The 11,857-nt window shown below is 54.3% G+C and overlaps 2 protein-coding genes across 2 annotated transcripts; one reads left to right on the forward strand and one right to left on the reverse strand.

The window, feature by feature from the left end:
* Positions 1-35: 35 nt before the first annotated feature.
* MRS44_002649 (uncharacterized protein) lies at positions 36-3,651 on the forward strand (the record flags this gene model as incomplete). Its single annotated transcript, XM_046275192.2, has 3 exons — positions 36-188; positions 257-3,499; positions 3,559-3,651. 3 exons carry the CDS (start codon positions 36-38, stop codon positions 3,649-3,651), a joined length of 3,489 nt encoding a protein of 1,162 aa, XP_046136759.1.
* A 2,513-nt stretch (positions 3,652-6,164) lies between these two features.
* On the reverse strand, positions 6,165-8,111 carry MRS44_002650 (uncharacterized protein; the record flags this gene model as incomplete). Its single annotated transcript, XM_046268125.2, has 1 exon — positions 6,165-8,111. The coding sequence occupies one exon, from the start codon at positions 8,109-8,111 to the stop codon at positions 6,165-6,167; it is 1,947 nt and encodes a 648-aa protein (XP_046136760.1).
* Positions 8,112-11,857: the final 3,746 nt, after the last annotated feature.

Raw genomic sequence — 11,857 nt, forward strand, 5'->3', positions numbered from 1 at the left:
CTGACCGAGACGACGCGACATTGAGCCTTGCAACCATGAATGCGTACGCGCCAGAGGGGAGCCCTTACGGGTACGGCCCTTCCAGGCTGTCGCCTCCGGCCCCGAGCCCCAGCGGCAAGACTCTTGTGGAAGGATATCGTAAAGACATCCTCACTGGTTTTGAGAAGGAGCACCCTCGTTATAATCCAGTATGTGATTCGACACGTGGAACCACGCCAATTCTCGACTTGACCACTTACACATTCACTCCCTGCAGATGAACCCAGATCGCCCCCAGAGCTCCGTTCTAGTCGACCTCAAAGATCCGATCCAAGTACATCTCCTCACCGAGACGGCCCTCTCCGACAGCAAGAAATTCGAGATCCTGTCGCAGGAGGAGGTGGACGACCTGAAGAAGCAATGCCAATCCCTGACCCAGCGAGTTGAGTCGACGAGACAGAACTTGACCATCCAATCGAAATACCGCGATGCTGCCATCTCCATGGCGAGGCTATACTCCCCTGGGAAAATAGAGGGAAGGCGGAGGAGCTTGTTGGGTCGGAATAGTGGTGGCGACCATGCTCGTGCTAAGGAGGCCGAGGCTGAACGACAGGCGAGCGAGCGGAAATGCGAAGAACTGGCTGCCGAGCTGTTCAATCTCGAGAAACGACTGATGGAGCCTCAACGGCGTCTCCTGGAACACACGGCCGGTATCCTCCAGTTAACACACAAGGTTTCCAAGAAGAAGGGCCAAACACCACCGAACCAACCCGTGAACGGCATGCCTGGGAGCCCGGAGAGCCTATATACTTATACCCGAAACAGCATGGACCATCCCGCCGACGACAATTATTTCAACGACAGCTATGGTTTTGGTCATATGGACGAGTTTTCAAGGGGACAGCCTCGCCAGAATGCTATTGAGATCCCCCTCAAGTCACCAATTAGGGAGCAGAACCAGCTCAAGGAAGAGATGGAGAAGATGCGGGATGAAAACACACAATTAAGGAGCCAAACGGACACTTTGGTCAGATCGATATCTGATATGGAGACACGGTTGGAGAACCTCAATGGTTCATTGCGGGACGCCATCGTCCGCTTCAACCCCTCCAAGAACGACGAGTATCTGGAGCCGCCGTTTGGAGTTCCAGGAATGGAGCCTGGAGAGATGCTCAGGAATCAGATGGATTACCTGGAGATGGGTCTTGTTGCTATTGAAGCGGAACAAGACTCGACGAATGAGCATGGCAAGGTGGACGAAAAGTTTGAACAACGGATCGAGGCGTTGAACAGACAAGTGCGAGAGCTTCTCCTGACCGTGGATCCCGACTACCCCATGGCGCCTCACTCAGCCAAGGGTGATACCGATGCGCAGTTCGCCTACCTCGAGGATGCTCTGAGAGCTGCCGACTCAGAGCTGGAAAGAGCTGTGCGGGCAGCTTCAGCTGGCATGCCAGGTGGCCAGGACAATGACCAGGTGGAAAGGGTCTTGATGGGTCTATGGGAGATGATGCAATCTGGCTTTGCCAAGATCAAGAAGGAAAAGGAGGAACGCCGGAGAGCTCGCATGGAGAAGGGTTATCAAGACGAAGAGATTTCCGACGACGAGTTCGATGTGGAAGAGCCGTTCACCATTTCTGGCTTCTCCAACCGTGTCCAGTGGCTCTATTCCCAGGCCACCACGCTCAAGGACCAGAAGTCGGTGCTCAAGCGACAGATCAAGCAGCAGCGTGAGCTCAACAACAAGTCTGACGCCGAGAAGGACGAAGAGATCCAGAGGAGACAGGAGGAGCTGGAAGAAACCCAGGTTCTGCTCGCCCGCGCCGAGAGAGACGCCATGACCGCCCAGACGATGCTATCCGAGACACTGGAGGAACTCGAGCACGCTCGCATGACCTCTACCAACAACATCGGCCGTGGGCCCGAGGCTGAGGAGAGCAGCAAGAAGGTTGCAGCTCTTGAGGCTGATGTGAAGCGGCTTCAGACTGATCTTGCTGGTGCGGCTGGCGCAGCCGGTGCAGCACACGCCCAGGTCGAAGAGCGCGACGAGAAGATTGCAGATCTGGAAGCAGATCTCAAGCAGCTCCAGGCTGATCTTGCTGGTGCCGCAGCGGCTGCAGGTGCTGCTCAGTCCCAGATCGAGGACCGCGAAAGCAAGATTGCTGCGCTTGAATCGGAACTGGAATACCTCGAGACTGCCAACGCCCAGATCGAGGAGCGCAACCAGAAGATTGCCGCGCTCCAGGCCGAAGTCCAGCAGGCCAATGTTGCTCATGGCCAGGTCGAAGAACGCAATGCCAAGATCGCCGCCCTTGAGGCCGAGATCCAACAAGCCAACGCTCTGCGAGACGAAGTCGAGGAGCGTAACGCTAGAATTGCCACTCTGGAAGCCGAGATCCAGAAGGCCAATGCCCTCCGAGATCAGCTTGACGAGCGCAACGCCAAGATTACTATCCTGGAAGCCGAAGTTGAGCATCTCAACGCTCTTCAAGAAGAGGTCCAGGAGCGCAATGCCAAGATCGCTGTCCTCGAGGCCGAAACCCAGCAGACCAACACTCTCCGAGGCCAGACCGAGGAGCGTGATGCCAAGATTGCTGCCCTTGAAGCTGAGCTACAGAAGGCTAGTGCTGCAGAGGCTCGACTCGAGGAGCGGAATGCTAGGGTCGCCCATCTCGAGTCTGATATGGAGCTTCTCCAGGCTGACTTGGCTGGAGCTGCTGGAGCCGCCGGAGCTGCCCAGGCTCAGATTGAGGAGCGCAACCAGAAGATTGCGGCTCTTGAGGCTGAGTTGAAGCAGCTCGAGGCAAACCTGCTTGTTGCCGAGTCTTCAAGCAAGGCCACCAGCAACCAGTTGACCGGCGTGGATTCTGTAATCGATGCGCTCAGCGCACAGCTCGATGAGACGACCAGGGCGAAGAACAATGCGGAAGAGTCTGCCCGTTCCTTGAAGCAACAAGTGAGCACGCAGAAGGAGGATATCGCAGCAAAGAAGAAGGCGCTCAAGGTCAAGGAGGACGAACTCGAGCTTCTTAACATGAACCTCGTGGAGATGAAGACGGAACTCACCATTGCTCAGGCCGAACTGGACGGCGCTTACGGATCACGCGCAGAGCGTGCCGCCGACGTTGCCGCCATCAAGACCAGCGGAGAGGTGATGAAGCTCCAGAACCAGCTCACAAGACTCAAGAACGAGCTCTCCGGAACCGTGCAGGAGCTAGAGGAAGTGACAAAGGAGACACTGAGTGCCGAGCGCGAGAAGATTGTGCTCGAGAACAAGCTTGAAGACGTCCTATCGACAAAGTCTGGCCTTGAAAGCGAGTTGACGAAGCTGCGTGGGCGACTCGAGTCTGAAATGGACAAGGCGAACGAACAGATCAGCAAGCTCCAGGAGGAGCTGGATGGCGAACGCCTGAAGGCGATACCCCCTACGGGTGGAACTGGCCGAGGAGCGTCTATGCTGAGTGAGCAGTTCCGAGCCACGATGAGGGAAGAAAGGAAGAAGTTCCAGGAGAACATGAAGGTACGTGTTGTCCTCGTTGCATGATGCTGTTTGCCATGGTTGACTAACAATGTGTGTAGGAGGAGCGTGCGAGATACCGCCAACTCGAAGAAGAGCTCGCAAAGCTGAAGCGTGCCCAGGGATCTGACAAGAACTCGCTGAGCCCACCATGAGTCCATGGTCGATCAGAGGGGCTCAGTCTCTGAGGACGCCGTCGAGCCAGGCGATGGCCCTCATTGTACAACATTGTCTTGTCTTGTGTGCGCCATGGATGTCGTTATCGTTATGGGCCGTCGTTGGTCCCATTTCTGTCGTTCTGTTTCTTGTAACATTACCCTCACGGATGAGGAGTCGGATTTGTTGTCTTGGAGATATGGCGTGGCTGGGAGTACATGCTGAAGCTCGATGGGGGGTTGCATACATACAGATCATACTGGGAGTTATTATATGGGGGATGAATCAATGACCAAAAAACCTGGGAGGGAAGAATCGATGCGAGCTTCCTCTAGGATGATGGAAGAAGGAGGTTTGGTGTTTTTTTCGGGTCTGAACTGGAGATAGTCAACAGCCCAAGAGATAGATGACGAACCATGGATGCATTTAAGTTGTCATGTCTTTTTTAAACTCTGGAGATTCGAGAAGTATTAGTGACCTTGACTGGGGGCGTGTCTTGCAGTAGCTGTCTGTTTTTGAGATCAACTTGACTGTGGAGGCTGCACACGCAAGGCAGAGTCATTACAAAGTTTGGAACAAGGAACCGTAGAGAAAACGACAGAGTTTGAAGCATCTTCCCCAGGAATGACTGTGTTGTTCACTCTTGCATGCATTTGAATAGGTACCTGTTGTTGTTGACTCGAAGCAAAGGCGCTAACTAACCCAAGTGGTGTTATAGTTTGATATGAGCACCGAGACTTTTGGAAAAGTTCTGCAAGCGAGTGCAGATAACTCGGAGGTTAAGATGAGCAAATTATTCAGCTTTGATGATGATGGGGATGGCATTTAAGAGAATCATGACGAGTTTCTGCAGAGCAAAGTTGTGGTTAGACAAGGCAATATATACCCAAGTTGGCAAACTCATGCGAGGGCCAATCAGAGACTACCATAGCTCGTCACTATTGCCTAAGCTGTCTTGTCCTTACCAAAGAATACGAGCCAGGATTTACACAGAAAATTGATTTAAAAAAAAAAAAAGAAAAGAAAAGGATTGAGTTAACGTCATGGCCTTTATTCGGAGACCGTTGAGATTCTGGGGGACAAAAAGTCAAAATCTCAGCCCTGCGTCTTCAGAACTCAATCTCGTGGCTTGTGGTGACACAATCGCAACACTTTCCTTCTAGAACAAACCGGTGCAAGCCTCTTGTTCCTCGTATGTTACCCAGTCGCCTTCTTACGAAATCAATTGAGCTGGTAGAGTGCTTTCCGGTACTTCTCTCCTACAGCGTTCCCCCATTCTACCTTGCGCATTCTCCTTTCTAGATCCTCCTCAAGACAATGACTTCGGAGTATGAGGAGTCTGCGAAACAAACTGCGTCTTCTTCCAGCGAGTGCGTAAACTAAAACTAGCTTTCGGTCTATATAGATCCTTCAAAATATCCTGCACGCTCCAAAAACAGAGCACATGGTTCTTCAGGTATCCCTTGATTTGGTGACGTTTCAAAATGCAAGTTGGCAGAATGGTTCTTTGGCGTGTGGCTTTTGGTGGGAAGCATCACTTGCATGCCACGCTCTTCACGTGGCTCCCCTCTGATGACCAAAGGTCCAGACAACCCTTTTGGACACAACGGGAGGAACATTTCACCTTGGACGACACTTGATGATGCAATCGAGGTCTTCAGACTGTGGCCTGCCTACCTCATCTTCTCAACAAGTCAATCCACATGGAAAGATGAAGAATCACATAATTCTCAAGCTATCTGGTCTCCAGGAGGTCCCAGACATATGCCCTGGACTGATATAAAGACCAGTTCTATCACTGACTCTACGTTGTGAATCGAGATTAACAAAGTGGTATGCTTCAATTCCAGTTCAAACCCTTGTCTAGTCTAATGCCAGAAGCGGCTCCTCGTATATGTACAGAAGGGATATCAAGTAAACGAGCTTGTGTAAACGAGTCTGATCTAAATGCGAGTGAGAGTGGTACAAGTGCTTGCGTAAAAAAAAGGCTGATTCTGATCCCCAGTGCGTGGACGGCTTCTGCCGTGCATGTAAAGAATGCAATGCAATGTTCCTCCTCCGCTCGCCGGGCCAGCACAGCATCAATGACGAGACGAATTCCAATGCAAAGACCGCCCAGGCGCCGTGTATCAGGGGGGCTCCATTCTCCTGCCGTCCCCCTTATCCGTCCGCCCAACCATCCGTCCGTCCTGAACGCCGAGGAAAAAGGGGCAAAACAAAGTGCCGGGCAAAGTGTAAAGACCCCAGCCACCGTTGAAAAGCAAAAACAAAATCTAACATTCCCGCCCTTTGTTTGAATACACCATTACCCCTCCCCCGCACCTGGGTTAGGTAGGTTCGCAGGGGACAACAGCCATGAGGTTGTGATTCGGTCCAGCCGGGCTGGGTGTGGTTCGGGACCCAGTGAGAGACGAGAAAAAGGGGTATTGTGCAGAGTGCGAAATACTCGACATTAAAAAGGTGATAAGCGTGATATAGCGGTCCAACGACCAACCGTCGAGGTGAAGGAGATTTAGTCCATCGACATGTCGTCTTCGTCAATGTAGGCCATCCGGGCCCAGATCCTCCAGTGAACAACGCCGACATGAGCAATACGCGTAGCGATATCCTCGATGCCGCCCTCCTGCTGGCCCATACGGATGGCCGCATCCAGTTCTCGGTCTCGTCCAGCGTCGAGGCTGCGGCTGCTCACTGGTACCCGGTTGCCCGTAGCAATCGAGAAGAGGCAAACGCCTGAGAGTGCCTTGAAGTAGCGGACCCGAGTAGCCAGCTCAGTCAAGAGTCGGCTGCGGTAGGCCTCTTCCATCTCTTGATACATGGGAGAAGACATGTTGCAAACGTTCTCTGTCAGCTTGTCTTCGAACGAAGGGAGCATCTCCATGGGTGCCTTGGTAAATCGGAAGATCTGGAGGGCCAGTGAGGGGGCCATGGTTCGCCACTTCTCATGGTAGTGGGCATCATGAGGTGCCTGCTGGAGCAGAGCAACCAGGGACTCGCGGACGTTTCGAGCCTTGGTCTTGCTCTCGTTGGCATCCAATGCAAGATACGAAGGGAGAACCAAGGAAGATCGCGGTGATGACGAAGCCGAACCAGCCGAGCTAAGAGCAACGCTTGCAGGTCGCGAGAGTGAGGGGGGAGTGTTGAAGTTGAACTCATGACCATCCTTGCTCGAGGACATGGGCAGATCGTCATCTGACCCAAGGCTGGCAAAGGCGGGGGCCAGATTGCATCGTGCAACCCGATCAAGATCATCAAACATGCGCATGCACACGTCGAGGTTGATTGCGTCAAGGATGTCGGACCGAACCCTGCCTAGTCGATCCTCGTCGAAGAAGAAAGTTCCTGGCAGCGGCTTCTCGCCGGCAGAAGGAAGCATCGATCGGGAGAGTCCTTCAAAGAAGACACCCATCTCGCCGAAATGAGACGACATGGATCCAGCTCCAGCCGGGTACGTCTGAGCTGCCTCCTGGTACCAAGGCTTCGCATCGCCAATATCCATCTTGCGGTTTCGGAGTTTCTTCATCAAGAACTTTTGCTCAAAGGCTGTCGTCTCCTCGATGAGGGCTGGTCGAAGGCAGCGGATCTGGTGGTTTGCAACGTCCAGCTTCATCGCCTCAAGAACGCTGAGTAGACTTCGCATGCCATTGACAAGCTCATCCACGTCATTGTTTCGGTTTCCGTTGCTGAGTTGCTTGTGCATCGAGTCGACCCAGTCGTCCCGCATGGGTGCGCAGTGTGACTTAAGGACCCGTGAGAGCCACGAGGCGAGCTTCTCAAGATCAGCAATGCCTCGGTGGAATTGTTGCATCAAAAGATCAACATTGAGGCCCTCATCCAGAAACTGACGGTCCCGCTGTGGTACCAAAGTTTGAATGATTTCTTTGACAGACTTCAGAAGCTTTGGCAAACACCAATCGTCTCCCGTTCCGTACTTTTCATAAAAGCTTGGGCGATCCACAATGAACTCGACCAGTTGCTCCTTCAGATTCGTCCAGAAAACACTGGCGCGGTCGTGTTTCCTTCGCCCCTTGTCGCCTTCCACATTGGGTCTAAAGTGTAGCTCAGGGTCAAAATTGATATCGTGCCTTAGCTTTGGGTTGTTGATTATTTTGGAAACCTCAAGCTCGCTCAGACTTGTCTTGGTAACTGGGGGCTCGAGGGGTTGATAAGCAGGAGATCTCCGGGTTTCCGGGGCCGGACTTGATGATGCTGTTGAGGTCTCGGATGGGTTGCGCGAGAGCGGCGCCGCCACTGGGGACGCTGTATGTGAAGGGTCGGTGTACCGTCGTGGTGAGACTTGTGATGATTGCGTGACCTCAACCTTCTCGTCCTTTGCTGGCTTCCTCGTTGTCTCCTTCTCAGGTCTGGCATCGCCTTCGCCATTGGGCCCGGGAGCCGAGGTCGACAGATTCTCCCTCGTCCGCCCAAATTGGCGTCCATACCCCTGATCCGCCGTCATGGTTGGTGATGGTGTTCCTTTCCGGCTTGTCCAGGGATCCTTCCGATGTCCGATAACAACAATTCGTCTCGGTAGTAATTCTTTGTTGTCGCTAAGGAAGGGGTTTGGTCTGGTAAAATCAAGAGCCACTCTTGTCAAAGATTATCGCTTTGTGTGGGCTCGGGAAATACTAGAAGCGACAGCTGGTCAGCACTGTAAAGGGGCTGAAAGCATGAGGGCGCAGATTGAACGCGAGGTGCGTGCCCGAACAGTCACGAGCCAAACGGCCAGTTGCAGATGCAGACGGCTAATGGCTGTCGAGCTGACCAGGCGTTGTGTTCCGAGGACAAGGTAGTCGACGGATTGGCCCCTTCGACAGGTTGTGGAAGGGGAGAGGCTGTCGAGATTGTGCGGCTGACTTACATGGGAGGGTGCAAGTGCCCGAGTAGGTGGGTGAATCAATGATCTGGGGTATATGAATCGTTGTGGGATGGCTCTCAATGTCGAATTGCCCGCCTTGAGTGCTTTGAGAGTCGGGATGTGGAGAAGAACTCGTTGGCTGGTCGTCGAGGCCCGGGTCGGACGGGGTGTTTGTTTGCCTGCAGGAGGCTATGCTTGGTATTGCGTTGTGTAACGGAGGCTGGCTATGCCCTCTTCTTACTTCAGAACGTCCTGTCGGTGCGTCGCCTCGCAGTTCGTTTCGGTCGTGGTGTCGTCTTTCTTGTTTTGTCTAGGTACTCTATCGATCCAAGGTGGCCATGTAAGAAGCAGTAGGCGTCGGTTTATGGTACTGGTCTATAGTTTCCGGAAAGAGCGAAGAATGTTCAGAACAAGCAGCAAGAGCTAGGAGTAGAAAGAATTCCAGAATGGGAAGACAGAAATAGGAAAGGAGGAAGAAAGGGAAGGGAGAAAGAAGAAAGAAGGGACGGAAAGGGGTGCAGACGGGGATATTGATATGGATGGATGGATGGGGATGGATACAACGCAGGGTGCCACTTGGGTTGGGATTTAGACTCCTCCACCTTCGAGCTTGATCTTGAGACAGACTCATGGGCAGAACCATCCATGATTCGAGTCAAGAAAGGTCTTTTCCACCAAGCCAGAAAAAATAGGGAGGCCGACGGCGGAGAGCCATGGCATGGCATGACAGCCCGATGGGTAAGGTGTGGTGGTGGGCCGGTGACCTGAGGGTGACAGAGCAGGGGCAAGCGATCCCCGGAGGAGGCAAAAATAAACGGAATGGCCTGGCCATGCTTGTCACTGCAATATTCCTGTGTTTTCTTGGACCCCCTAGCCATTCCAGTCGATTCGCGGTATCCACATGTACTTGTCGACCCTGACGCTCATGTTTGCAGGGTTCGCGCCAGTGCGGGCAGTCCTGGGCCAATTCTAGGGGGGGGTGGCCGTGTTTGATGGTGTGTTTAGCTGTTTCTGGGCCGGTACGGGGTGCGCGTACTCCGTACAGTGTACCTGTGCCCCTAGGGAGGTGTGGTGTAGGTTAAAAGGCGTTGCATCGACTGGCACTAACAACCTGGGAACAGCAGTGGAAGTCTCCGCCAACCGCCTCCTGAATCCACGCCAAAGGCCTGTCACTGGCCCATGGCCGTGAAGCAATAGCGGACGGACTCGTACTGTGCTATACCTGTTAGCCACCACCTGCACCGACAGTGTCCAGGGCAGGGCAAGACGCCTAGGCCTAGGGCAGGACCGCCAGCGCCAGCCGAGCCGAGGACGGGATATGAGCTGGAGCGGTCGAGGTTCCTCTCACTGGGAGAAAAAAGTCGGTAGCCACCGCCACCGGAGGACGGGACCCAGCTGGAGCCCTGGTGCAGGTGCGCAAGCGTCGGGTGCGGTGCGAGGGCAAGGCCGACGAGGGTTGTAGCGCAATCTAACACTGCAGCGACAGCGTGACCCTCCCGATATTTGGATCTGAGCCATCTTGCTGCTATCGTCTCGGCCTCCCGTCTCTGTTAGATGAGAGGAAATCAAAGGTCAGGCGCTACTTGAGTCAGTCCAGGGTGGACCACGAGGACATAGGGATAGCTGACCCTATCTTGCAGTCTCGTAACGATTCTCGTTTGCCTTTCAGCACTGAGTAGGAAGGTATCGAATGGTAGACACGAAGTCGAGTGTCAGCATGGTCATGACGATGGCGACGATGGCAATGTATGTACAGTCTGACCCCACAGGCAGTGGAGGCCATTCAGCGATGGATGGGTCCACGGGATGATGAAGGTGGGATCGATCCATGGAGGCAGGAGGGAGTCGTAAAAGGAAGGAACGGACTGTGCATGACACGGGAAAACTCTGGCACGTCTGAGGTCTGCGGCAGAAAAGCCACATCACGCACGCATACACTGAGCACGATTGGAGGTGAAGAGCACCCTCGACATTCTACGTGCATTTTCTTGCTTCAGGATGAAAGGAATCTCAACAAGACGATACCCATGATCCATCCAACCAACACATGCATCTTGGGACGACAGGGTAGGGAACCTCTAAGCTGCCAAAGGAGGGTCAAGTCCCAGGAACATCGACCGAAACAGACCCAGGGATTGGCCTGGCCCGCCTTTTCCTCCAGGGGCATCACAGTCACTCGGGACCTCTCCCATTGAACCGTCCTGGGGGTGCCACTGGACGCTCGCCCCAGGAAGACTTTTCCAGGGCTCTCTAGGGATCACCAGGGTCGCGCTAGCTCAGTTCGAGGGGCCACTGAAAGATCCATCCGCCGCCGCCGCTGATCTAGAAGCGGGCCAGAAGCGTGCAGATACAGTGGACGGCGGAGTCGCTGGCGACTAATGAGCCGCCCCAGCTGCGTTGCTTCGGCCGCTACGAGTCGTTCTGCAACTCTCGCTGGCCAGCAGAGCAGTCAGTTGGTTGAGTGTGAGGTCACTTCGCCCTCAAATCCGAGGAGACGTGCTGACTGAAGAGTCGGGCTCTTGACTCTTGTTGGAGTGAGGCCCGGAGGCACTGCCTCTTTACTACGTCAATTCAGCGCCCGCGATGCGGCAACTCTGGCTTCGGCTCCGACACCGACGCTCATTCAGCAGCAGTGGCATCCCGCTCATGCCGTCCTCCGCCACCACCACATCTGCTTGCTCTCATAATCATCTTCGCCGTCGCCTCCTCCGCCTACAGCCTGCGCATGTAAACACCATCGTCAGCGGCCCTCCTTCCCCACGGAACGGTTGCGCTTCGCCACGACGGGAAAACACCGCTATCGCTGTAATCTTCCGGTGAGGGCAGGGGTGCGTGCGAGGTACGATGGGGAGGGCAGCAAAGTATCCAAGGTTGACACAGACCGTCGTGCCATTTCCCTCATCGCCAGATAATGCGACTTCGTCGAGGCCTTCACGAGTGGATATGTCATCGCACTTCCAGAACCTCTCCGGGACTCGACGACGGGTGCACAGGCGTCGATTCAGCAAGGCGACGGGCAATCGATAGGGTTCGGTGTCGCCAATTGGACAGCGCCGCAGGTAGCGCATCCCGGCGTGGTGGTACTGGGACCTGGCTCTGGTCTATCTAATCTCTTCCTACCTAGTGCTCCGGTCCACTGCAAGGTGAAGGCAAGCATGTTCCATGTGCGGGAAGGTGTAGGGAGCACCTCGGCACCGCCTAAGGGATATTGTTGTGTTGGATTGGTGGAGGTTCACTTTGATGGTGTTGTCGGGACGTGGAAATAGCGTCCCGGATGGGGAGCGATATTCAGGGCGGGCGAGGAAGTCAGGGTTCACCCACGTTTCGGCCACAAAGAGTGTTACCAG

Source organism: Fusarium solani (genome assembly GCF_023522795.1).
Source record: "Fusarium solani strain SB1 chromosome Unknown bctg00000001, whole genome shotgun sequence".
In the NCBI taxonomy this organism is placed as follows: domain Eukaryota; kingdom Fungi; phylum Ascomycota; class Sordariomycetes; order Hypocreales; family Nectriaceae; genus Fusarium; species Fusarium solani.